We start from the raw sequence: 26,455 nt of genomic DNA on the forward strand, positions 1-26,455 counted from the left end.
TAATTAACGAATATTTTCTCCCTCAGGGTGGGAAATAGGCATCAGGGCAGCTCTGGAGCCGGGCTCTGTGCTGACTCCTGGCAATACTTCCCTGGCCGGGTATCCTCATGGGCAGAGCATGGAGCCGGGCACAGGGAGGCTGCAGGGAGCTGGGGGTGGTGCTGGCATTGATGAGATGCTCAGTCATGGAATCCCAGAGTAGATTGGGTTGGAAAGGACCTTAAAATCATCCAGTGCCACCCCCTGCCATGGCAGGGACACCTCCCACTGTCCCAGGCTGCTCCAGCCCAATGTCCAGCCTGGCCTTGGGCACTGCCAGGGATCCAGGGGCAGCCACAGCTGCTCTGGGCACCCTGTGCCAGGGCCTCAACACCCTCCCAGGGAACAATTCCTGCCCAAGATCCCATCCAGCCCTGCCCTCTGGCAGTGGGAAGCCATTCCCTGTGTCCTGTCCCTCCATCCCTTGTCCCCAGTCCCTCTCCAGCTCTCCTGGAGCCCCTTCAGAATATCCTCCGATCTTTCCTTTCTCCAAAATTACCAAACAACTCCCACCCAAATCCTCCTCATGAGCTCCAAACCATCCCCCTCCACCCAAAACCCCCAGCGTGGCCCCTGCAGGGTCCCAGTGTGGAGCAGGGGACGCAGATGTGTCCCCAGGTGTCACTCACCGTTGTTGCAGTGCCGCACGCAGTCCTGGAACACCGCCCGCCACTTCTCCTGCTCCTTGCCCGTCATCACACAGAAATAGTAATGCCGGGCATAGGGGTGCCACAGGATCAGAGGGAAATCCGTGGGGCACTTCAGGATGGGAGAGTGCCCGGATTTCGGGGTCACACCTGCGGAAAAGCGGGGATGGTTTGAGGGGACGCGGATGGGGAAGCTGCAGGGTTGGGGGTGTCCAGCAGGGACACACAGACCCTTCAGCTCCGTCCCATGGCCCTTGCTGGGAGTTGTTAAAAAAAAAACCCAAAACCACAAAAAAGAGCCTCATTTTTCCAAAGAGGAGATCAGAATGAAAATTGAAAAGTGAAATTAAAAGTAATTAAAAATCATGTGTTTCTCATGGTGCCAGGGACACATCTTCTTTCCTTCCTGCCTTCCTTCCTTCCTTCCTTCCTTCCTTCCTTCCTTCCTTCCTTCCTTCCTTCCTTCCTTCCTTCCTTCCTTCACTCCCTCCCTCCCTCCCTCCTTGGTGACTGTGGCAGGACCTGAGCAGCGGAGACCCCACACCCCACTGTGGGAATGGGGCTGTTCACCTTCCCCACAACCCCACTACCCCAAACTACCACTTCCCAAAGGTGCCCAGGGATACTCTATCCCAAAAAAACCCTCCGTTCCTGAAGGTCTTCGAGGATGCTATGCCCAAACCCCACTTTTTCCAGAAGGCCCTCAGGGATTCTCCACCCCAAAATGATCCCTTCCAGCATCCCAGGGATGCTACACCCCAAACTCACCCTTTCCAGTAGGTTCCCAGGGATGCTACACCCAAACCTACCCCTTCCAGAAGGTCTTTAAGGATGCTGCACCCCAAACCCACCTTTTCCAGAAGGTTCCCAGGGATGCAAGACCCCCAAATCACCCTGTTCTGAAGGCCCTCAGGGATGACACCCCCCAAACCCACCCAAAGGTCCCCCAGCAGCACCCAAAGGTCCCCTCACCAGGCAGGCTGTTGTTGACCAGCTCCAGGTACTGCTCCACGGAGGTGAGGACCTTGTAGCCAGCACTGTTGACCAGCACCCGGGGCGGCAGCTCCTTCTCATAGGCCTGAGCAGGAGAAAGGGGCATGGACAGGTGTTGAAACCCTGGAAACTCAGGATTTAGGTATTTAGGTATTTTATATATATAACCCAAGCTACTTTCTTCAAGTGCTTGTTGTAGGTTTTTAATTATATCGTGTGTCAGTGGTATCCACGTGGGATTTGTATTTTGTGACTCAGTCTTACTGGCATGGCCATTATCTGTGTTGATGCCATGTTGAGATTTCTTTTTGCATTATTATTTGAAATGACATCCTGTAACAGGATAGCATGGAACTAAATGTTCGTGTTTTGTAAATTTTTGTCTTGCGGGAATGCTCCTCTTTCAAACTTTATTGTTGTTTGCCTTCTTTCTCCTCCTGCTGTGTGGAGAGCTGGTGGTTGCATATTGTGTAAGGAAATATGGAGGATATTGGGTGTTGGCTAAGCTCTTCTTCTTCACGGGTTTGGGTGTTTTTTTTCTCATTGGGTGAAAGGGTCTGCATTGTGGACCTTGGGTGGTCAATTACTGGGTTAAAAGTATAAATAATATAGGTGTCATCTCATTATTGGGTAATTAGCTCTTAAAATCCTTGGAAAGAGTTAGAGGTGCTTCCACCTTGCTGGAGCTCACGATTTGTGAGACTGTGCTAGAGATAAGAATAAACACCGAGTCCAAACACGAACACTGCGATTCCTGTGCATTAATCCCGGCTCTAACAGGCAGAAAAGAAGATAAGGACACCACAGACAGGGTGTCCCCAAGGGAATGACCCCACTGGAGATGGGAGAAGGGGGATTGTCCTCACCACTTTGTTCTCGTAGAGGACCAGCCCGTAGTTGTGTGGCACCACGCAGAAACGGTTCCTCCACTTCTTGTTCTCCTCGATGTACTGGAAGATGTTGCCTGAGTAGATGACGTGGTCCTCCAGTGGAACCTGCAGGGAAGGGACAGGCACAGGGGTCAGGGAGGGGACAGCTCTGCCCTGGGGACCTCAGAGAGGTCCGTCCATGGTGGTCTGGGGGGTGTTTCTTCTCTGGGGGTCCTCACTGATCTCCTCCCACAGCGTGGCAAATTTCGGTGCCTGAACTGGTGCACCAAAATTTGGTGTGACTTTGAGGGGCACCACAGGCACAGCCCTGGAAAAGCTCAGAGGAGTGGCACCTCTGGTGACACCTCTGGTGACACCTCTGCCCGTGGCATGTGCCCCCTGGGACACACTGAGCTCAGCTGAGCCGCACCAGCTCCCCTGGCCGTGTGGGAGGTTGGAGCACAGCTCTCCAGCTGCTCTTCCCAGCCCCAGCTACTGCAGTTGCCCTGGCTTGGAAATTTCCCTGGATGTGTGGCACTGCTGCCAGAAGGTCCTGCCAGGGCCATCTGCAGGTGGCAGGAGCCAAGCCCTACCCAGCAGGGTCTCCAGATGGGACAGGGCAGAGGAAAAGCAAGAAGCCACCCCACAGAGCCCAGCACCAGATGTTCTGGACTTCACTGGGACCAGTGACAGCGTTTTTAAACTAGGAGAGATTTTGAGTGGATTTTGGGCAGGAATTGTTCCCTGGGAGGGTGGGCAGGCCCTGGCACAGGGTGCCCAGAGAAGCTGTGGGATCCTGCCCTGGATCCCTGGCAGTGTCCAAGGCCAGGCTGGACAGGGCTGGGAGCAGCCTGGGACAGTGGGAGGTGACCCTGCCCATGGCAGGGGGTGGCACTGGATGATTTTAAGGTCCCTTCCCACCCAAACCATTCCATGATTCCATTCCATGATTCCATGGCAGGGACAGGCCAAGGACAGCCCGTTCCCCTGGGCCCTGCAGCCCCTCCCCGGCTCTCCAGCACCTTTTGGCCAGCAGCGTTTACACCATCCCAAACACAGCCAGCCTGAGGGAGCCAAGAATTGTCCCAGGAATTTTTATGGTCCCAGGAACATAAACAAGAGTTGAGAGCTCTCGTGAGGGCTGGAGCGTGCGGCAGCCGCCTCTGCTGCCGAGGCCACCCACTCTCCACCACGGTGGCCACCAGGAGGGACCAGCCAGGGCCTGGATCCCACCCCGCTCCAGCAGCAGGACCCTTCTGGAGGAGCTTTTCCTACTCTTCTCCCTGCTCTGCCCTTCTCCTGGCTCACAGGAACCCCTCTGCCTTCCCCAAGCCCCGACCACACACCTCCTTGGGCTGGGGGAGGTCTGACAGCAGCTTGGCTGCTCCTCACTGCTCCTCACTGCTTCCCAAAGCCTTTGGAAGAGGAGAAGAAAGCCCAAAGGCAGCCCTGCGGGGCTGGGGGCCAGCAGGAGGAATGAGAAGCCGAACCCCAAGGCCACCAGCAGGGATGGGGACAGAAAGGAGGTGCCAGCTCCGGGGAGTCCCCACCAGCGACTCATCCAAGGGGAGTGAGCCCTCCTGAACCGGCTCCAGAACCTCTGCCCAGGGCAGACAGCTGGACAGACCGGCTGCTGATGGAATAAAATCCTGGCTGAGGCCTGACACAGCTCTGGGGACTCCAGAGAGCCAGCATGGTAGAGCTGTGCCCTCCTCACACACCCTCCCCACCCCAGGGAGGCACCCCGGGGGCTCCTCCCAGCTCCAGCAAATATTTGGGACAGGCAGGTGTGTGCCAGACTGTGGGGCTGGGCACGGAGGGGCCAGGGAGCCCCTGGGCTGCCCCAATCCCTGTCACAGGGCCGGGGGACAGAGGAGGTCAGGGATGATTTTTCAGGAGCTCTGGATTGTTGGAGAGTCCAAAGGCAGATGTGTTTATTCCATATTCTCATTGCTGTTGTGTCTTGCTGGAGTTTCAGGTGCCTGAATCATCCTTCACCCCCCATCCCTGCTGTCCCCCTCTGCCCAGCAGGGACACCAGTGTCACCCATGGTGTCACTGCTCCGAGCACCACAGAGCTCCCAAAACCAGGGGAATAAACACTGAACATTTAAAAATCCCAATGCCACATCCCAGCTGAGGCTGGGCAGGATGACACCTTCCATCCTCGTGCCACCCACAACTTTTTGGGGCATGTTTGGGGAGCACAAAGTGCAGCTGGAGATGCTCATCCCTCACTGTTGGGGTGTCTGGAGTCCTGGGACATCCCAGTGGCACTGCCAGGACCTTGAGAGGGGCAGACAGGACACTGAGCAGGAGAAATTCCTATTTACCCACAGGGGTTTTTCCAAGACTTGCAGTGTCCCTGACCTCCTGACCTCGCTGCTGTCCCTCAGACATTCCTGGGCTGCTTGCTGGAGCTTTTTGATGAAGCAACCAGCCTGGGGATGGAGGCACCTCCCGGGGGGGCTGAAGGCATCCAAGGAACCCAAGGGTGCTGAGGACACCGGGCTCCTCCCCAGGAACCTCCACTCCTTTATTTTTCCTAGCACACCCAGTGCCCAGGCAGGTCCCCAGGAGATGGGGCACATCCTGGTGCCTGGGCACGGTGTCACCTTCATGGGTGGATCAGGGACACAACCCTGTGAGCACCCAGGGCTTGAGGGTGAGCTCAGGGAGGCATTTCCCAGATTCCTGAGCAGAGCCACCCCTTTAATCCCCGGACAAAAGCAGGAGCCTGTGGCCATGTGCAATCACATCTCCTCCTGCTTTCAAGGACAGCAGCTCCACCAACCTGGCCGGGCAGGACCCCAAGAAAACCATCCCAGGGAGGTCCCCAAGCCACGTCAGCTTGTGAGCAGCCCCACCTGAGGTGCAGCTGCCCTTGGAGGAGGGAAGGAGGGAGGGGAAGGCAGGATCCCCCACAGAAGCCACAAATGCCATCCCTTTAGCCAGGCAGGAGACACGTGGCTGCTGCAGATCAGACTTGGAGCCACCTCTGGGGTCAGGGACACCTGCCAGGGGTTTCCTATTCCTCCCTAGGGGTTTGCCCAGGTGGGGAGCATCACTCACACCCAGGAGCAGGAGGACATCTGCTCAGGGCTCTCTGGGCACTGAGGGGTCCATGAACTCCTGGCATGGAGCACGGACACCCAAAGCCAGCCTGACCCTGCTGGGTGGGAAATAAAACCATCCCAGGGAGCACCAGAGTGCACAACGCCCCAGGCACGGGCTGGACCAGGAGCACAGGGCCACATTCCACCCAGCGGGCTGGGACAGGGCCAGGGGATGTGCCCGGCCTCTGGGAAGGACACGGATGTGGGCGTGGAGCCCTTACCTTGCGGTGGAGCAGCTGGGGCTGCGGGCCCCCGGCGCCCTCGATCTCATAGCGGACGCTGTTGAAGAGAGCTACTCCAAACTGCTCCTTGTAGCACCGGCAGAACTCGCCCAGCACCTTCCCCGTCTTCTCTGCAACGGGACAGCACAGCCATGTCAGCCACGGGCTGGGTTTGGGGTCTAAAACCCCTCAGAACCCACCAGACCCCTCCCCTATCACCCTCCTGCCTGCTGGAACAGCCCTTGGTGCAGAGCCCGCTGCCTTCAGCCCTCCCCGTCCAGCCCAGAGCCTAATTCAGGGTCAGGATGATCTCTTTTTTTTTTTTAGCCTTTCACATTAATTTCATGGATTCCTCTCCCCGGCAGGAAATTCCTGACATTGAGCTGATTCCGGCGGTGCCGAGGCTTCCTGTGCCTTGAGCAGCTCCTGGCCCTGCTCTGGCCACCTCAGCTGGCTGAGACTGGGGGCAGCCGCCCGTTCCCCAGCCCAGACATCGCTGACACCCCCCTGAGCCCACCGTGCCCCCACAAGGACCATCCCACAAAGGGGCTCCCAGCCCTGCAGCTCGTGATGCAGCAGGGTTGGGATTAGGGTTGGGGTGAGGGGAATGGACAGCCTGGACCCCCCACACTCACCCATGTAAGGCAGGGACCCCCACCAGGACCCCAAACTCCAGTCTGGGATGAGTCCAAGGTGCTGGGAGAGCCTGAGCTGCCAGGGACCCCCCCGGACTGGAGGAGATCCCCTCCATCCCACAGGCCGCCCCTTGACGCATGGCGTGGGGGCACATTGCAAACCCACCCCCAGCAGCAGGGACGGGGCTTTTCCAGCCCCAGAGTGGCCAGAGGAGCCCCTGGGACACCCTGACCCACCCAGCACCCTCCCCACCCCTGCTCCACACCCCGCACGGGACTCCCACACCAAAACTCCATCCTCAAGCATCCCAAGGCTGGAGAAACAACTCCCCCCCCCCCCCCCCCCCCCCGAGCTGCTTTTGGCACACGGGGCCTCGACTTTGAACTCCCCAGTCAACTTTGCCCCAGAGCCTGTGAAAAATGAAGAATTTGAGTCTCCTCCAACAATTTCTGACAGCTCAGGCTTCGCCAGAGCGCCGGCTCAGATGGGCGCGGGGAGGACGGGTCCTGGCTCTGCATCCCAGTGCCGGAGCCAGCATGATGCTGGGGGCATGAACCCAGACAAAACAGCCCCCACAACGCCTTGGCACAGCCTGGCAGCAGCCAAAACCTCCAGCAGGAGCCAAAACCTCCAGCAGGAGCCAAAATCTCTAGCAGGAGCCGGCCCGGAGCTGTGCTGGCAGCCAAGGCAGCACAAGGAGCAGCTTTGCTGCAGGGTGCTGCAAATCCCCACGGGATGAGCAGCTCCAGAGGAAAATGCTGCCCGAGGAGGGACAAACCCATCCCGGAGGAGGTGCCAGCACTGCCAGCCACGGGAGCAAACTGCAGCCCAGCACCACGCTGTGCAAATCCCCCGGATTTTAACGACTTCACAGCAGAGGATGAGACGCCCCGGCACATCCCAGCACTGCAATTCCTCAGGCTGGATTTTGGCCTGCTCTCCTGGCGTCCACGCAGCACCTCTGTTGCAATTGCCGTCTCCCGAGCTGTGTGATTTTGGCCAGGGCTCTGGGCAGCCATGCAGACAGCTGAGATTTAAAAGGGCGTTTTGAGGTTTCATTTCCTTTCAGTCCATGGGAAAAAAAGGAGCCCCCAGTCCCCGGGCAGGCGAGACGGCTTAGTCACTCATTCTTCCCTGATTAACAGCAGGGCCAATTAGGAGGGTTTAAGTCAATGGAAAAGCAAAAGTCAATTATTTGCAGAGGATGGAACGAGACTTGCAGTCAAACATCGGAGGTGACTAAATGTCCCCAGGCTCAGCAGGAGTCTCCGGGCTGCTGAGGGGATGCTGGGGGCCACTGATGCTCCCTGCCTGGTGGCCCTGGTGGCAAGCCCAGGGGAGCAAGAGGGACATGGACCTCTGGGGATCAGGAGGTGACACAGGAGGGGTGTGTTAGTGCTGGGCTGTGCCTGAGCTGAGGGTGGGAAGCCCACGCTGCTGATGCCACAGGGTGTCCTGACCCCTCATATCCGGAACACCCTTGCAGGGCTGATGTGTCACACTCAGGAACTGCCTCAGCCGCCCACTGCCTCCTTCACCAGGCTGACAAATCCTCCCCGAGTTGCTGGGGGGCTGTGGAGAGCATTCCCTGCCAGCACAACGGAGCACTGAGGGCTGGAGAGAGTACTCTGTGCTCCAGCTCCACGAGCAAAGCCACCCACGAGTGGCCGTCCCTCCATCAGCAGCTTTGGCTGCACATCCAGGGACAGGGGACAGAGCCCCTAGATTGTCACAGCCCCTACCTAAATTGCCACAGCCCCCAGATTGTCACAGCCCCCAGATTGTCACAGCCCCCTAGATTGTCACAGCCCCCTAGATTGTCACCTGTCCTCAGACCCCTCAGCGGAGCCCCTCTGCCATGGCAAAGGAGGGAAGGGTCTCCCAGAGCCAACAGCATCCCGGGTGTGTGCTCGGACACCCACAAAGCTCTCTGGCAAACAGGAGCCCCCCGGGGCCCTCCCAGGGCCGGGTGTCCCCGGCCAGCCCCGCAGAGCCCTTTCCCCGTCCCCGTGTTTGCTGTGGGCCCGCTCTGCGCGGCACCCCACCCTCCCCTGCCACCCCCGGCCCTGGCACACCCCGAGGGGTGGCGGGGCTGGCGCAGGTCTGGCACGTCCCGCTGGCTCCTGGCAGGGGGAAGCTGCCGTGGGGCTCCAGGAGCATGGACGCCTGGCTCAGCGGGATGTCTGTGCCAGCACCTCTGGTCACAGAGCTCCTCTGTCCCCAGCCTCCAGCTCCCTCCTGCCTCCCCGTGACTCAGGAGCACGCGGTGGCTCCAGCGGGACGGGGATAAAGGGGCTGCACAGCGCAGAGGGCACAGAGAGGGCTCTGGGCACCCAAACCCTGGGCCGGGCTGGCCGTGGGGCTGGGCGGGATGCTGGCAGCGAGGAGAGGGTTCAGCCAGGCCACAGCAGCTCCCTGCCAGCTCCCCGGGGCGCTGCTGGCATCGCCCAGCCAGCCTGTGCTGGGGGCACAGCAGGGCGGGCGGCCCTGCAAGGACACGGGGACACACCATGGGTTTGTCCTTGTCCCGGGTGACGCCCCAGGACCGCAGAGCCCGAGGCTCCTGTGGCTGAAACCAGCCGGCAGAGGAGGCTCCTCCTGCCCATCCCCCTGACCTGCCGGGCCACCAGAGCTGTCACCGAGCCCAGGGTGACAGGCAGGGCCACGGCCGGGGCACGGCCCTGCAGCAGTCCGTGCCCCGAGGGCAGGTGCAGCCCTCGAAGGCTCAGAGGTCACGGCCCGGCCAGCACAGCCCTGGCTGGCTCTTGGCCCCTCTGAGCCAGGGCAGGTGGTGGATTCTGCCTTCAGGATTCCAAAGGCAAGCTGTCCCAGCTGGTCCAGCAGCCTGGGCTGGCTGTGTCCTGCCCTTGGAAGCATCTCCAGCAGCGTAATCAGCCCCACACACGGAATCATGGATTGGTCAGGGATGGAAGGGACCTTAAACATCATCTCCTTCCATCCCCTCCCACTGTCCCAGGCTGCTCCAACCCCAATGTCCAGCCTGGCCTTGGGCACTTCCAGGGATCCAGGGGCAGCCACAGCTGCTCTGGGCACCCTGTGTCAGGGCCTGCCCACCCTGCCAGGGAACAATTCCTGCCCAATCTCCCATCCAGCCCTGCCCTCTGGCAGTGGGAAGCCATTCCCTCTGTCCTGTCCCTCCATCCCCTGTCCCAGTCCCTCTCCAGCTCTCCTGGAGTCCCTTTAGGCCCTGGCAGGGGTTCTGAGCTCTCCCTGGAGCTTCTCCTCTCCAGGTGAGCACCCCCAGCTCTCCCAGCCTGGCTCCAGGGCAGAGGGGCTCCAGCCCTGGGAGCAGCTCCAAGGCCTCCTCTGGGCTCTCTCCAACACAGACACATCCCAAGGCTCTGATCCAGACCTCCCATAAACCAGAGCAAGCCCCAGCTCTGACAGGTGTGGAAAAATCCCCCCATGAGCTGCAGCTCTGATGCAGAGCCCTGATCACCTTGACCTTGACCTTGCCCTTCCCTGCAGCTGCTGCATTTGCTGCCTGGAGGTTGTTTCAGCACAGTGGGAAGAGCAGAGCTCCAGGAACCCATCCCAGAGCCCCAGGCTCACGGAGAGCCTTTCCAGCACCAGTGTGTGTGTCCGGAGCTCATTTTCCTCCTTGCCCTTGAGATCATGTGAAAAGGGGAGTGCTGCTGTAAATAGCCCAGGCTGTGGGCAGCCCAGTCAGCAGATCCAGCCGCAGGGAGGTCAGTCCTGCACAGGTTTGCTCCAAAATTTCCTTGTCCTTCTTCCTCCTCCTTGTTCTTGCTCAGCTCAACACACCTACAGGACCTACAGGGGTGTCAGGGGACACTGCATGTCCCTGGTGGGACAGAGCCTGATGGGGACAGGGACATGGCTCAGCCCAGGTGTGTCCCCAGGGTTTGGCCACTGGGGAGCTGCTCCCAAAGGCAGTGGGACCAGAGCTGTGGGGCTGAGGGGCTGCAGCAGCACAGGCACACCATCAACGGGGAATGGTTTGGGTTGGAAGGACTGTACAGCTCATCGAGTGCCACGCCCTGCTACACCTCCCACTGTCCCAGGTCTCTCCAAGCGCCATCCAACCTGGCCTTGGGCACTGCCAGGGATCCAGGGGCAGCCACAGCTTCTCTGGGCACCCTGTGCCAGGGCTTGACCACCCTCCCAGGAGGGAATTCCTTCCCAATCTCACCTAATTTCCCTTCTTTCAGTTTGAAGTCATTGCCCCTTGTCCTGTCACTGCAATTCCTGATGAAAGTCCTTCTCTGGCTTCCTCGTGGCCCCTTCAGACACTGGGGGGGCTCTGAGGTCTCCACAGGCCCTGCTCTTCCCCAGGATGCACACCCACACCCGTGTGCTCACACAGCCCCTGGGAGGGGCTGGAGGCCAGCAGCTGGCAAATCCCTGTGGGAACAGTCCTCTGCATCTTCCTCCAAGCCCACATCCCGTCTGGCACCCACAGCCCTCATGTGTCCACTGCCCTTCACATCTGGCCGGGGGCTGCGGTGCCTTTGGAATCTCAGCCCTCGGCAGAAGGCCCCTGGGATGATGCAGGATCATGGAATCATGGAATAATCAATTGGTTTGGGTTGGAAGGGACCTCAAAGCTCATCCCATTCCAACTCCTGCCACAGGCAGGGACACCTTCCACTGCCCCAGGAGTGGAATGACAGCAGGGGCTGGAGCAGGGTGCCCAAACCCCTGTGGATGCCGCAGGGATGCCTCACCCCAGGCAGGGAATTTTCCTCTTGCTCCAGAAAGAATTCAGAAAAACCAAAAGGCCAGACCAGCTCACTGAAGCAGAACCCCCGGGCTGGGGGGGCCAGGGCTGGGCTGGCTCCTGTCCCAGCCCTGTGGGACAGCCGGGCTCAGGCCAGCCCCACGCCGTGTCCCGTGTCCCCCTGCCAGCTCAGCCAGGGGGTGAGGACAGGGATGTGCCTGCAGGGGCACGCACGGGGGGGACACGTCCTCACGGCCCTTTGCTGGGGGTCCCTGCCCTGGTGACAGTCCCTTTGTGCCGTGGGGGTGGTGGCCTGTGACACGGTGGGACAGGTGACCCGTGGGCAGCCAGTGCTGGCCTGGCCAGTTTGCCAAGGCTGCTGGGGGAGGAGTTAATTACTAATTTAGCCCGTAAATGATTAGTGAGTGGGGGCGGGTGGCTGGGGGGAGCACAGGCTCCCAGCAGCCCCAGACCAGTGGCACTGACAGGGACAACCAGCACGGTGGCACTGACAGGGACAAGCCCTGAGCAGGACCCGTGGCCATGGGCTGTCCTGGCTCATCCCAGGCTGATCCCAGCAGGAATCTGGGAAAGGCTGACAGCAGGAGATGGCTCCGGGCAGGCTGAGCAGTGGCACTGTGGTGACAGCCAGCACAAGGGACAGTGCCACCGTCCACGGGGCACAGGAACCCTGCAGAGCCAACGGGGGCACCCAAAGGGTTAAGCCCCAGCCGGCAGTTTAGGGTTTCGGGAATTTGAATGTGAGCTCATTTCCACCCAGAAACACAAACTCCTTCACAGGGGCCTGACTCAGCCCGGCCCAGCATCCAGGAGCTGCCAGCGCTGGGGGAAGTTGGGCACCAGTTCCTCCCCCGGGGGCACTGCCACAGGGAAGGGGCTGGAGGAGCTTTTGAGAACAGCAAAACCCAGGGGCTGACCCAGCTGCTCTCTGTTATTTCCCCTCTCACAGAAACCAGGAGAGCCTGGAGCAGGGAAAGCAAAGCTGGGAGAGCAAAAACTGGGAGAGTTTCCCCTCTGACCTCCTTGAGCCTAAATGCACCGTTCACACAAACCCACCCAAGGCCAGCCCGGGGTGTTCCTGCCGTCAGGATTGGGGTTGAGTTTGACTGGAACCAGGGGGGAGCACAGGCTGCTCTGACCCCAGGCACTGCTCAGCCCCAGGGACCCGGCAGCACAGGGGCACAGCCGGGCTCCAGCACCGCTCCAAAATATTTGCAGAATTGAAAATATTGCCCGGAACCAACTCATGAAGGCGGCGGGGGTGGGAAGGGAGCACATGGTGCCTCCCCCAGGCAGCAGCCGGCTGCCCGGTGACTCAGCCGCGGTGGGAAGGGTGGGCTGCAGGAAGGGATGAGGCAGCGGAGCCTCGCCGGAGAAACCAGCTGGGGCCAGGCCTGAACCGGTTGATCCTCTCTGGCCGTGCCTGTGCCGTGCCGGGCTCTGCCCCCGGATGAGTCAGAAGCGCCCGTGGTGCCAGCGCAGGGCTGGGGCACCCGCCGGGGACACGGCTCTCCCGGAGGTGTCCCCGGCACCCTGCGCTGTCCCCGCGGCCAGCTGGGACCCCGGCGGTGCCCCCGGGGCTCTGTGCCCACCCTGGAGCGCCCAGCCCATCTCCCAGCACCTCGCTGCTGCCCCTCCCAGCCCAACCCAACCTGGCAGGACACCCGTGGCCCTGCCAGGACATCCGTGGCCCTGCCAGGACTCCCGTGGCCCCGCCAGGCTCTGCAGCCAACCACGGCATCCGCGGGGCTGAAAATGGAGCAGCACGTTCCGCAGCAGCTCCTCAGCCTCCGAACAGCTGAAAAACACTGAGAAAACCACTGTCAGGCGAGCTTTGGACACCTTTCTGCTGCTCCTTTAGACAGCGCTGCTGCCGCTCCGCGATCCCCGCCGTGAGCCGCGCTCAGCCCCCCGCGCCAGCCCCTTGCCGAGGCTCGGGGTCACCTCCAGCCCGGCAGGACAGGGATTAGCGGCCGGCTACGTGCCGGCGGGTGTTTTCCCGTGGCGTGGATGCCGGTGTCCCGCTGCTCCCTGGGAACGGGGCAGTGCGGGGCTGCTGCGTGCGAGGAATGTGCCTGTGAATAACAAACAGCAGCGGGGCCTTCCTGCGGCTCTCGGGGCCGCGCCGAGCTGCCCGCCCCGAGCCTCGCTGCCCAAACGGCCTCCGAGGGACGGGGAGGAGGAGATCCCTGCCCACATCCAACCTGCGAGCCCCCTTTCCCCTTGGAGCAGCTTCTGGGGCAATGCTCCAAAGCCATGGGGCACAGGTGTCCTCACAGCTGGCTCAAAGCCACCCCAGCCCGGAGTGCCACCTGACCAGGTTCAGGCCACCAGCAGAGGTGATTGCACTCCCAGCACTGTCAGGATATGTCCCATGGACACCCAGGTGGCTGTGGGAGGATGGAGCATCCCTGTAGGGAGGCTTGACTCGAGCAAACACCAACCCCAAACCCTGAGCTAGACCAGCACTCACTGCCCTCATCCTGGCTGCAACCACATCACCCCACACGTCCCTTGTCCCCCTGGGTGCCACCAGCACGTGGGCAGGGTGGAGAGGAGCTGCCACCCCTCTGGCTGTCCCCACAGCAGGGTGGGACCCAGCAGCGGCCCTGCCCAGATAAGGCCCGGCTCATCCCCCAGCACCGGCCGGGCAGCATTGCATCCCTCGGGAATGGCGCAATCCCGCCATGCTGGGCACGGGCAGCCACATCCTGCAGCCTCTGGGAGACGGGGACAGGGAGCTGAAGTCCCCATGGCAAAGGGGACACAGCAAACTTGGCTGTCTCCCCTGCCGGGGGCAGCTGGGGTGGGTGATCCTTGCCCAGGGATGTCCCAGCAGCTGCTCCCCTTGTGTCCCTTGTGTCCCCTCATGCCCAGCCCAGGGAGAGGAGCTGAACCTGGCACATTGTCCCTGTGCCAAGCTGGTCAGTGCCAGTGGGAAACCCAATCCAGCCCCGGGGCAGGACACCAAACAAAGATTTGTATGTGCAGCTGTAAAAAACAACCCAGTCAAGAGGGATTTGAAGAAAACAGACCTGAACCTGTCCTGGAGCCTGTCCTGGAGCTCCCTCTCTCTCTCCCTCCCTCCCCTGCTGCTGAGGAGGGTCCTGTGTCCAGCTCCTCCCCTCGGGATGCTGAACCACCACAATTTTGGGGTCCGGGAGCTGGCTCACCACAGCTTTGGGCACATCCCTTCATGCAGGAAAACCTCTCAAGGGGCTGAGCAGAGCTGGCAGAAGAAGGGAAGCCAGGACAAGTGTCCTGTGCCCCAGGAACCACCAGCACAGTGGGAGATGGATGAGATCCTGCCCCAGGCCCTGTGTCACCTCCAGGGCAGTGTCCCATCCATGCTGCTGTGTGGGAACGTCCCATCGGGGACTCCCCTAGGGAACGGGTCTGAGTTCCCAAGAGGAATCCCCCAGAGAGATCCCTGCCAGGGAAGGGCAGAAGGGGACAGAGAAGGGCAGGAGGGCATGGCAAAGGGCAGGAAGGCACGGAGAAGGGCACTGTGCTCTACCAGAGCTGTGTCAAATGTCGCTGCTCTTTCCCTTTGAAAAGGGGGAAAAGGTGGAGTTTTATTCCTTCCTCCCCCGCCGGTCCAAGAGACTGGGAGGAAGCGCCGAGCCGCTCTGCTCTGCCCCTTCCTGCCCTCCTGGCCCCGGCACTGGGCTCTCCATGGAGCCACTGCAGGCACAGCCAGGCACGGGACAAGGCTCCAAGGCCAGCCAGGGGCTGGGGAGGGGACAGAGCCCCTGCTTGGGCACCTCACCAGATGGGCTTTGGGGGCTGCAGCCCCAGGAGGAGGTGACATCCCCCACAGTGTGGGTGGTGGGAGCAGAGCTGGGTCCTGCAGGGGCACAGCAGGTCCTGAAGAGCTTCTCCTCACCTGCCTTCACACCTCATCCCATCAAGTGCCCGTGGATAAACATCCCTGGGTCCCTCCAGCCCTGCTTCCTGCTGGAAAGCTCACAGGAGCCTGCCACTCCCGGGAGGGTGGGCTGGAGCTGACAAGGGCTGTGCCAAACCGAGCCCCTCTGAGCCCCGAGTCAGGCCCTGCAGTGATTTGGGGAGGGGAGGAGGCAAAGGCCTGGGAAATCCCAGCTCCTGGCTGTGTCCCTGCAAGGCTTTCGGGGTGTCTGATACTGCCGTGGAGGTGTCCTGGGCTGGGGGAGCTTTCCTCTCCCAGGGCTGGCTCGGGGAGAGCTCTGAGCTCTGCTCCTCCTGTCCCAGCCCTGCTGCTCCCAGGCGGAGCAGGGATCCCCTCCCTGCGTGTCCCAGCTCGCTGCAGCCGAGGCTTTTGGCTAAACCCTGGCTGGGGGAGGCCGGGAAAGCCCTCCCCGAGGGAAGGCAGGCAGTGCCCCGGGGCTGAGCACGGCCGGAGGGCTGCCACGGCCCGCCCAGGTGGGGAGGCCACCAGAACCGTGTCCCCTGCCCCAACACGCTGGCTGGGAGCCAGCCCCGTGCCCCGACACGACGGCTGCAGGTAAAGCCCCGGCTTGCCAGGACCAGCCCTCGCCGCTGGCAGGGAGCCCTGACATGCCAGGGGAGTTATTTATTTGGCGATGAAAGACACACATTTCGTTGGGAGAAACCACTCCTGGCTGCAGCGCCGAGCCCTCGGAGCCTCCCTGCACGGCTGCCCCCGGGGCAGGGTGAGGGCTGCAGCCTCAAGACCAACCCCAGAGCCCGGCAGCCTCCACCTCCCACGCCGGCTGGAGCTGAGCTGCGGCAAAGGCTGGGAAATGAGTGTCACGCTTAGGGAAGCCACAGAGAACCTGCTCCCGCTGCCAGCAGCCTGGTGCCTTCTGGCGTTTGCCAGGCACCTCTGGAGCTCTGCATCCCATCCCCATCCCGTCCCGTCCCATCCCATCCCATCCCATCCCAGCTTGCTGGGATCAGGGATTTGCAGACGCCGATGCCCCACAAAGGCTCGTTGGAGCAGGGAGGCTGCCGGCCCGGCCCCAGGGATGAGGCTCGGTGTCACCTCTGCGTGGGCTGGTGCCTGTGGAAGTCCTACCCCGAAATTAGCAGCTGCTTCACTCCGTAATTAACGGGCTGGCGACTCCCCGGAGATGCCAGGGTAAGGTGTGAGCTCCCAGGGACCCTCCCTGTGCTGCCACCCACCTGCACATCCCTCTGGAGACATCCACCAACTCCGGCTGCACCCCTGGGCTCTGCCACCCACCCAGGATGGCACCCAGGAGCTCCTGCTGCACCCCTGGGTGCTGGCACCTCTGGGCTCAGGACCAACAGCTCCACCCAGAGCCAGCCAGCTCCTGCCAGCCATGGATCACACCTGAGAGCCCTGACAGCCCCAGCATCACCTCAGCCCCCAGAAGGGCTCCACGGGATGCTGCAGGGAAGGAGTGATTCCAGCATGAGGGAAGAGCTTCATCCAGTGCCTTGCTGAGAGCACCCATTGCCCTGGGCATGAGAGGACACTGTGTAAAGCTCCAGGGCACCCAGTGACATCCTGGCTTCCCAGGAGACCCCATCCCTGCCACCCTCCTGTGCCCAGGTGATGGTGCCCACGCTGGGCATCCTTGCACAAGGAGAATGAGCCAGCCCCTGCTCCAGCCCACAAAACAGCTTGGAAGCAACTCCCAACCCACATCTGGGAGGAAGAGGAGGAGGAGGAGGAGAGCAGCTGAAGGGTGTTGACAAACAAACGGGATGACTCAGGCAGGAAGATGTCCCAAGCAGGGTGGCAGAGGGAGCACCAGTCTCAGAGACCCTGTAGAACGGAATGCAGGAGCTGCAGGCAGCTCTGCCAGCAGCTGTGCATCACACGCGACAGCCCCAGCATCCCCAGCGCTGGCAGGGAGCTGCCTGTGGGACTGCCTGCAGCCCTCCAGCCCCACCAGTGGGAGGAAGGACCCTGGTCCTGAGCCACCCAAGTCACACGTGTGTGCTCGTGACTTCTGAGTGACATTGGCATGAGCCTCACACAGCCACCACCGAATGGGCTGGGACAGGGCATGGACCAGCCTGGGCACTGTGGGCACGGCAGGACTCTTCCCACCTCCCTCCTGCCTTTTTCCCGTTCCCGGGAGGGGCACAGCTCTGGGCCAGGCTCTTCCCAGCAGCTCTGCTGCTCTAAGGGGCTGCAACCTGCCAAGCACAAAGAGCTCCTGTCCCTCCAGCTACCAGAGCTCATGGTGGCCTGGGCAGCAAATCCAAACCCCCCCAATTTGGGGGGACAACTGGGAAAAGCTGCTTGGAGGAGGGCTGGATCTCTCCTGGGGCAGCAGCAGCGGCGAACAGGCCGAGCTAGGCAGGAAAACCCGGAGTTTTCCCCGCCACGTTGCTTTGCATGCCTGACAGCAAGTCGTGCCTTGCCTGTTGGGTTCCAGCCCCTCCCAGCTCCGGGGGCTCCTCAGCCAGCCGGGAGCCCTGGCAGGAGCAGAGAGGTGTTCCAGGAACCCAGTTTGCCCCAGTCTCTCCAGGGAGGTGTCCCAGTACAGGTGTGTGGTTCCCCTGGTCACCCCAGCACGGCACGGGACAGGTCCCAGCCCAGTCTCCATAATCCTGTTCCAGAGGAATCTTTTTTTTCCTCATGAAATATTTTTCCCATGATTTTTTTTTTTCCCATGAAAAGCCCTCTACAGGGGTTAAATCCCACCCTGGGGTAACAGCTCAGTCCCTGCCACGGTGCAAACATCCAGCCTGACCTTGCAAACACCCTGACCCAGCAGAGACAGATTCCTGCACAGGAAACGCAGCCAGGCTTCTCCTTGTTATTCTTCAGGATTAGGATCACAGGGGCTTGCACAGGGAGCTATCCGTGCACAGACAACCAGCAAGCCACAGAGAAATTCGGGATGTGCTTTGGATCCAAACACGCCACAGGCAGCCCCGACCCGGTGCAGCCTCGCGGATCAGCCGGGCTGAGCTTTAACGAATGCAAGATGAAAACCCCAGAGCGAGTTCCAAACTCTCCTTCAAAGCTCAGAAACCTGCCGGCGTCCTGCTGAGCTGCATACCACGTAAGCATTCCTGCCAGGATGGGGCCTGGCAGGGCGGATTGGCCGCACGGCGAGACACCGCGTCCCTGTGCCAGCCCCACGGCAGCTCCAGCGCTGCTCTGCCGGCAGCAGCTTTTCCACCAGAGCCCTCGGGGACAAAAGGACTTCAGAGCCACTCCCCGTGGCTTTATGGCCGCGACAGAGCAGTGATACGGCGGAGTCACCTCCAAACCATCGGCGCTCCGCAGCCCTTGAGCTGCCGGCGGGACGCACAAGGTCCAGCACGAAGCCACCCTCGGCTGTGACACCCGCCCAGGTGCGGCTCCGCTGCTGCGGGGGTGGCTTCTCCCGCTGGAGGACGAGGTTTTGCCTGCCTGGGGAGCTGAATCCAAAGCTGGGGCACGGCAGGGCTCGGAGGTCACGTCCTGCCCGCTCAGAAGCCCCGGGGAGCCCAGAGCCCGCATCACGAGTGACGCAAAGTGGCTCGGGGGGAGCCCAGCCCCGTCACGGAGAGTGACCCCACTTAGAGGGGTCAGGCGTGTCACCACAGCCCCCAATTAGCCGCCCTGAGCCTCCCAGGCACGGCTTCACACGCTCCGTGCCTGTGCAGAGCCGTCACCCCGCGTTCCCAGGCAGCTCCGGCCAGACATCCAGTGCCAGGGGCGAGGCGCTGGGACAGACGGGCTCTCAATGACCACATTGTCACCCCCGGGTGCTGGCGGGGGCACTGCTGTGTCCCGCCTGGAGGCAGCCGGGGCTGCAGCCAGTCCTTCCCTCCGCCCCAGAACCTTCGAGGGGGGGTTCCTATGGATCTGCCAGCACTGTGAAGGGGATGAGGCTCATGTGCCGGCCAGCACGGCAGTCCCCGTGCTGACAGCGCTGTCCCTGCGCTGGAGCCGGCTTCCAGCATGCCCCGGAGCACAACTCCCCTCCCCGCAGCCCGAGGGGTCCCCGAGCCCCCCCGCCAACACAAACACCTCCGACACAACCCAGCCTTTCATTTGGGAGGCACAGGGGCACCTCGGTACCCCCCCGCCCCCGAGCTGTGCCCAGGCAAAACCACGGGGAAACTAAAAATTCCAAAGTTTAAAGAGCCTGAGAGAGGCGAAGAGCAGGCGTGGGGGTCCCGGGAAGACAGAGCGGGGGGGTTCCCAGAGGGATTGAGGGAGGGATGGGGAGATCCCGGGGGGATGAGCGGAGCGGGAGGCGCGCCGGGGGCTCACCCGCGATGTGCTGGCGGCGACCCTCGTCCAGGTGCGTGGAGACCACATCTCCCATGGCGAGCGGAGCCGGGCCGGGCCGGGCGGCGGGAGGAGCGGCGGGAGGAGGAGGGAAGAGGGAGAAGGAGGAGGAGAAGGAGGAGGAGGAGGAGGAGGAGAAGGAGGAAGGCAGCGCTCGGGGCGGCCCGGCAGCGCGGCGCCCCACGGGCCCCCCCGGCCACTCCTCCCGCACCGCCCCGCGTCCCGCCCGCCGCCCCCGGCCTCGGGGAGAGGCTGCGAGTGTCCCCCCGCCGGGTAATTAGCCGCGCTAATTGCCGGGGGGGGGGGGGATGGGCAGGATGGAGGAGGGGGCCGTGCCCCCCCCAGCTGGGCAGTGCCCGGTGTATCCCCCGCGATCCCACCGGGAAAACCGGCTCCGTGCTGGCACCGCGCTGTCCCAGCCCCGGCATTGCAACACCCGGGCTCCGTCCTACCTGCGCCCACACCCCGCAGCCTTGACCTTGGTGCCAAACCGAGAGCGGGCGTGGGAGGCGGCGGGCAGCGGGCACAGCGAGGGGCCCCTGGCCCTCCCCAGCCCCTGGGAGAACGGGATGGGAGCGCTGGAGTTGATTTCAAACCCGCCCCAGCCACAGGTTCTGGAGCGGGAACTGTGCCGGGATGGGGGCTGGCATCTCCCGGGTGAGCCGGGGAGCAGGAGGGCACACTCGGAGTGGGACACTAAAACCGGGAACGTGCCAGCGATCCTGCCAAGTCTCCTCGGACTCAGGCGGGGAGGAAGCAGCTGGAGGCGCGGAGCTGGAGGAAGCGGTGGAAAAGCTCCTCCTTCCTCTTGCTGCCGCTCCTTTCCCAAGCGCAACAGGCGGAAACAGCCCTCGCAGGATCCTGCGGCGCTGCCCGGGCACGATCCGCAGGGAGGAAAGGCCTCGCCGCCGTCATTCCCAGAGCCCGGGCACCGCCAGCAGCTCGGGGTGTGACCGAGGGAGGAAGAGGAGGAGGAGGAGGAAGGAGGACGTGGTGGCGTGACCAGAAAGTTCAAGCTGTTCCCAGCTGCAGGGCGGCTCCGGGGTGCCGCTGCCGAGGTGGATGCACGCCTTGGGATCGTGCTCTGGGTCCCTGGATGCTCCCAGGGCTCTGGAAGCTGGGGCTGGGCGAAGCCTGGCTCGGTGTGGGGCAGCCAGCGTGGAAACGGCTCCAGGAGGCTTTTCCTGGGCTGAACTTGTTTACCCGGGAGCGGTGGGAGGGAGGGTTGGAAGTGGCCAGGCTGGGGACGAGGCATCCTGTTTATCCTCCTGAAATAGCCGCCCTTGGCCGCCGCGGGGCTGGGCAGGGGGCGGCAGGATGCGCACACCCCTCCCCAGCCCTGCCCTGCGGCGCTGCCACCACCCCGGGGGACACCGGCGGCTCCTGTCCCCTCGCCGTGCCAGGGGGATGCCACCCCGGAGCCAAGAATCCTCCTTTTTGGGCAGGGATGCGGGTGCGCCCGTGCCAAGCTCTGCCCAAGCCGAACACTCCCCACGCGGCCAAAAAAACATCAGGACCCAGATGCCACCTGCGTTTGTCCCAGCACCCTGTCCCCGCAGGAATGCCCGCAGTGCATCAGCCTTTTCCATCTGTTCTCACCCCTCCGCCTCATTTCGACGGGGAAATAATTCCAAATCTGGAATATTTCGCCTTTTTTTTTTTCCCCCCTGAGATGCCCCATAAGAAGACTTTACCCTTAGCACGGGGCTTGGTTGCGGTTTGTTTGCCTGGCCAAAATGCTGCTGGTATCAAGGGATTCTCGTGGGAAATTTATCTGCAGCAAAATCTCGTTTCCAATAGAAAATCGTTCCACTGGAGGCTTCCAAACACTTTCCCCAGTGCTGATCCTCGAGGAGTCTGGCTGTGAATTAATTTGCAATTCTGTCTTAGTGGGGTGATGGTATTTAAGAGGCGATGAAAATGCATCCACCCCTTTCAAATTGAAAATAAATGGGAATATCTATCCATGTAAATAACTTCATTATTAGAAACCAAGCTTGATCCCTTTCAAAAAAGCAATGCATGGAATATGATTTAGGCAGTGCAAACACAGTCCTGCTAAAGAAACCAAGTAAGTGGTTTAAAAGCCTTATTTTTGGAAAATTAATCCACACAGGCATCAGAGCACTGAGTCATCGCTGCCTCTTTTACCCACTGGTGTGTTTCTTAAATAAAAAAAAAAATGAAAACGTGAATGAAGAGGTGAAAAATAGACGGCATTGATATTGTTGATTTGCAAACAGGAAGGGAATGTTTGTGGCACACAGAAATAGCGTGTCAACAGAGCCTGGAGGCTGTCACACAGACACACAGGCTGCTTTTGGGGCTCCAGAAACCACCTGAGGGATGGGAACCATGTCCTGGCACCGTCACACAGCACCACGTGGCGACACAGGAGGGAGCTTTTGGCACAGGCTGGCTGGGGGCAGAGACAGGCTCAGCTGCTGAACTTGGGACAGGAAAGTGAAGAAGTTGTCTGAAGGGTTCTATTGTGACTGGAGACATTTCGAAGCTCACAACTCAGCAGTCGAGCACATTTTGGTTTATTCCCACATGGTCACATGCTGAGGGCATTGTCCCCAACGTGCTCCTGGTCAGGGTGTCCTTCATCCCCACCACCGCAGTGGGTGCCTGAGGAGGATGGGGATGGGGTTGGGGATAGGGATGGGGTTGGGGATGGGAACAGTTTGTTCTCTCCAGCTGCAGTTTCTGGGAGCCCAGCCTGGCCCTGCTCAGGCACCGAGCCCGTCCTGCCGAGCACAAGGGGTGCAGGCACAGCCCCCCACTGCCCTCTGCCTCTCCTCCAGGCCCCATCCTTCCCGGGGATGTCTTTGAATCCAACCCCCTTTGCAGACTCAGCTCCCAACTCCCTGCTCTGCTTCCCTCTGCAAAGGCTCCAGTTCCAGCCCCTGGATTCAGAAAAACAAACCACCAGTTCCAGCAGCACGAGAGATGCACAAATGGCTTTGTCACACCCTGTCACACCCTGTCCCACGCCTGTCCCACGTGCTGGGACCCAGCACAAACGTCCCTCCCATCAGAGACTGCAGCGTTGGAGTTATACAGAATTGCAGCCTGATAAAGTCTAATTGTGCCAGCTAATTACATCTCACTGAGCAGATGGAAATAATGCTTATCTGCCTAGAGCTGCCCGAATTATCTATCCCGGCTTGGAAATGAAGGGTTTCCCTGTGAATACAGCCGAGGAGAATAAACACTTGTGGTTTCAGGCAGCTCCTGGGATGGTGGAGATGGCCACAGCGAGGTGAGATAGTTCCCAAATTATTAAAGCCTTCAAAGCCTTCAGTGCATTTGCATCATGATGAGCAAAGTGTCCTGTACCTGTCCTTTACCCTGCCAGGACTTCTCCTGGATGATCCTGGTGCCACAATCCGTGGCTGTGACAAAGCATTAAAAAAAAAAAAAAAAAAAAAAAAAAAAGTTGATTATTTGGGATATTTTTTCTGCTCACAGCAGTCAAATCCAGCCTGACAGGGGCTGTGTGCTCAGCTCCCTGCCCTCCTGCCCCTCAGCTGATCCCTCTGGATTCGGTGCCTGTGGGGAGGATGGATTTTCCATGCAGTCATTAGCACGGTGTAACACCTGACCTCTCAGCAGCAGAGCCGGTGGATGCACCTGCAGAGCGCCCAGAACAGCCTGTTCCAAGTCGCTCCCCACCTCCAGAATCCTGTAAAATTCCTGCAACCACTAAACGTTGCGGGATAAATCCTCCAGCCCAGTAAATGTTTATCTCCCTCTCACCGACACCAGGAGCAATCAGTGGAGTTTTCCTTCCACTCCCAGTGACCCTGGCACAAGGATCTATTTCCACCTCTCCAGATCACCGGGAAACCCGATCGCGGTGGGGAAAGAGCCGGGAGGGGTCTGAGGACAGGAGATGCAGCCGGGGGAGGTCGGGGTGTCCCTCGCAGCTGGGCTCAACTCCCATCCACAGGGTGGAGGTGGAACCCCACCTGGGGTCACCTCTAAGGCCTTGGAGGTGCCCAGGACGTGTCCTTGTGCCCTGACTCGCTGTGCCCTGGGGTCTGAGCCCGCCCGGGCTGGGCAGGGGGAGAAGCACCGGGCAGAGAAGGGGGTGAAGGTGCCCTCCTGCGCCGGGGGCTGCTCGTCTTCCCCAGAACTGCTCTCGGTGCAATTAACAGCAGCGTGATTGCAGCAATAAAGCTTTGCAGCGCTGATAAAGGCAAGGGCAGCTCTGCCCAGCCCCGCGAGCAGCGATGCCGTGCCCGCGGGCTGCTGCGCCCTCCGTCCCGCTGCTGACTCCAGCGCTGCGCTCCCAGATAACAGCGCGATTAAACAGTGCTGAATCAGGCCTGCCTCGACCGGCTTCTGCTGAATCAGGGGTGAATCCATCAGCTCCAGCCCGGGCACGGAGCTCTGAGCAGGATCCGTCAGCTCCAGCCCGGGCACGGAGCTCTGAGCAGGATCCATCAGCTCCAGCCCGAACATGGAGCTCTGAGCAGGATCCGTCAGCTCCAGCCCGGGCACGGAGCTCTGAGCAGGATCCGTCAGCTCCAGCCCGAGCACGGAGCTCTGAGCAGGATCCATCAGCTCCAGCCCGGGCACGGAGCTCTGAGCAGGATCCATCAGCTCCAGCCCGAACATGGAGCTCTGAGCAGTATCCGTCAGCTCCAGCCCGAACATGGAGCTCTGAGCAGGATCCGTCAGCTCCAGCCCGGGCACAGAGCTCTGAGCAGGATCCGTCAGCTCCAGCCCGGGCACAGAGCTCTGAGCAGGATCCGTCAGCTCCAGGCTGGACACGGAGCTCTGAGCAGGATCCGTCAGCTCCAGCCCGGGCACGGAGCTCTGAGCAGGATCCGTCAGCTCCAGCCCGAGCACGGAGCTCTGAGCAGGATCCATCAGCTCCAGCCCGAACATGGAGCTCTGAGCAGGATCCATCAGCTCCATCCCTGCCCTGGAGCTCTGAGCAGGATCCATCAGCTCCATCCCTGCCCTGGAGCTCTGAGCAGGATCCGTCAGCTCCAGCCCGAACGTGGAGCTCTGAGCAGAGGGGTGGCACTGCCTGAGGGCACCTGGGGATCCTCAAGCCCCCCCAGGCCGGTGCCACGGGGCTGTGACAGGCAGCACAGGGGCGGGGATGTCACCCCACTCTCACCCCCAGTGGGTGAGCACCCATCGCCCACCAGCGCCCCAGGGCAGGGAGGGGCCGGGGGAGCGCAGCCCGCGGAGCGGAGGGCACGGGGGAAGGAGGAGGAGGAGGAGGAGGAGGAGGAGGGAGGCTCCTGCGGACCGTCATTCCCCTCTGCTGGTCGGCACTGGGATAACTGGTGGCCACCAGCCAGGCGTCGGCGGGGAGCCGGGATCGGCTCGGCGGAGCCGGCGGAGGGTGCGACAGACTGGCGACACTGGCACCGGCGTGGGCAGCGGCGTGAGCGCAGGGTGTGGGCACGGGGACAGGCACCGGCATGGCATGGGACGGGGGACACGGGACACGGGACACGGGACATGGGACACGGGACATGGGACACGGGACATGGGACGTGGGACATGAGACGTGGGACACGGGGCACTGGACATGGGACACGGGACAGGGGACATGGGACACAGAATATGGGACATGGGACACTGGACATGGGACACTGGACATGGGACACGCACTGGCACAGGCAGGACAGCCTGGGCACTGGGCTGGGCACAGGGAATGGTCACCCGCATGACATGGATGTGGCTCCTTGCTGTGGGATATTGGGAAAAGCGCTTTTCTGCCCCACTTCGAAACCCTGGGCAGGTGCAGAGGCTGGTGCTGGGTCACAGCTCCGGCATTTGCACCAGGGAAAGGAAAAAATTCCATGTTTGAGCAACGCTGAACAGCTGGAAATGAAGAAAACCCAAAGCCCCAGGGCAGGGGCCGCTCAGCCACCAGCCCTCACTGCCTCCAGCACAAACACCGGCCTCTTGGAGATGATTAACCCCGAGCAGCTGCGCCCCAGGCAGCTCATGGGGACACAAACAGCGGGTGACACTGTGCCCTCGCTGTCCCCACAAGCACCTTCCCCCGGGGCCAGGCATTTAACAGCCAGCATTGCCTCTGCCTGCACTCAGGGGGAGGTGGACGTGCCCTCCCCATCCCACATCCCCGGCCCATGGATGCATTCCCTAGTGGATACTGGACACTCTTACATCCTCCCATAGTGCCCTAAAATCCCAAATGTTCCAGGAGAGCCCCCAGGGAAGATGGTGAGGGGATCAGCAGGAGCTGCCTGTGTTTGCTCCTTCAGCCCCAGGACTCAGCAGGTTGTGGGGCACCCCCATTTCTGCCAGTTAAACACATTTCCAGCATCTTAACAGTTTCTAACTGAATTTTGGGGGTTGAAAAATCCCAGAGCTGGGCTCCCTGGCCTAGACTCCTTAGGGGAGGAGGGATCAGGATGTGGCCCCAAGGCTGCTGGGGGAGGCATCTCCTACATCAACTTCCCCTTGGTACCACAGACATCCTTCACCTTGTCTGTGAGGAAAACCAGCCTGAGCCAGCTCTGACCCCAAGACCAGTCCCTTCTCTGCCCCCCCAGCTCCCTGGGCTCCATCCCACACCTACAGCTGCTGGGGGAGGGCCCAGTTGCCGGACCTGGCCATCCCAATTTCCATTATTTGGACCAAAACAGCACAGGATGGAGTGAGGGGAGCAGCCACCACCTCTCCCCATCCCCTCTGATGCTCCTTCCCAGCCCTGTGTGGAAAGGGGGCTGAGGAAAAGCCCCTTCCCTTCCCTTTCCCCTTCCCCTCACCCACATCCCCCTGAGCAGGAAAAGGTTTCTGGGTGTCCCAAAGGTTCTGAGGCCTGTGCCCACCAGCCCATTGTCCCTGTCTGGACTGTCCTGAGGCATTTTGCTCTCCAGTAAATGCCCTGGAGTGGGAAGCAGCCTCTGGGTCCCATCCAGCCCCGAGGCCAGCAGGGTCCTGGATGTCAGGATGGGGTCTGCCCATATTTGAGCTGTGTTTTCAGGAGGGCACTCCAGACCATCAT

At 61.3% G+C, this 26,455-nt stretch overlaps 1 protein-coding gene across 1 annotated transcript in view; it reads right to left on the minus strand.

Moving 5' to 3' along the window:
• NIBAN2 (niban apoptosis regulator 2) overlaps positions 1–19,541 on the minus strand; it is a 30,042-nt gene extending 10,501 nt beyond the window's left edge. Inside the window, exons 1-5 of the mRNA XM_066201052.1 lie at positions 19,432–19,541; positions 5,885–6,015; positions 2,546–2,674; positions 1,659–1,764; positions 669–836 (exon numbers count right to left, since the gene is read on the minus strand). Of these exons, the coding sequence (XP_066057149.1) occupies positions 669–836; positions 1,659–1,764; positions 2,546–2,674; positions 5,885–6,015; positions 19,432–19,486 (589 nt within the window). The 5' untranslated portion in view covers positions 19,487–19,541. The remainder of the gene's footprint in view (positions 1–668; positions 837–1,658; positions 1,765–2,545; positions 2,675–5,884; positions 6,016–19,431) is intronic.
• Between the last annotated feature and the right edge of the window lie 6,914 nt (positions 19,542–26,455).

Source organism: Chamaea fasciata, unplaced genomic scaffold (assembly GCF_029207755.1).
Source record: "Chamaea fasciata isolate MVZ Bird 193981 ecotype frontalis unplaced genomic scaffold, bChaFas1.0.hap1 SCAF_20, whole genome shotgun sequence".
NCBI lineage: Eukaryota > Metazoa > Chordata > Aves > Passeriformes > Sylviidae > Chamaea > Chamaea fasciata.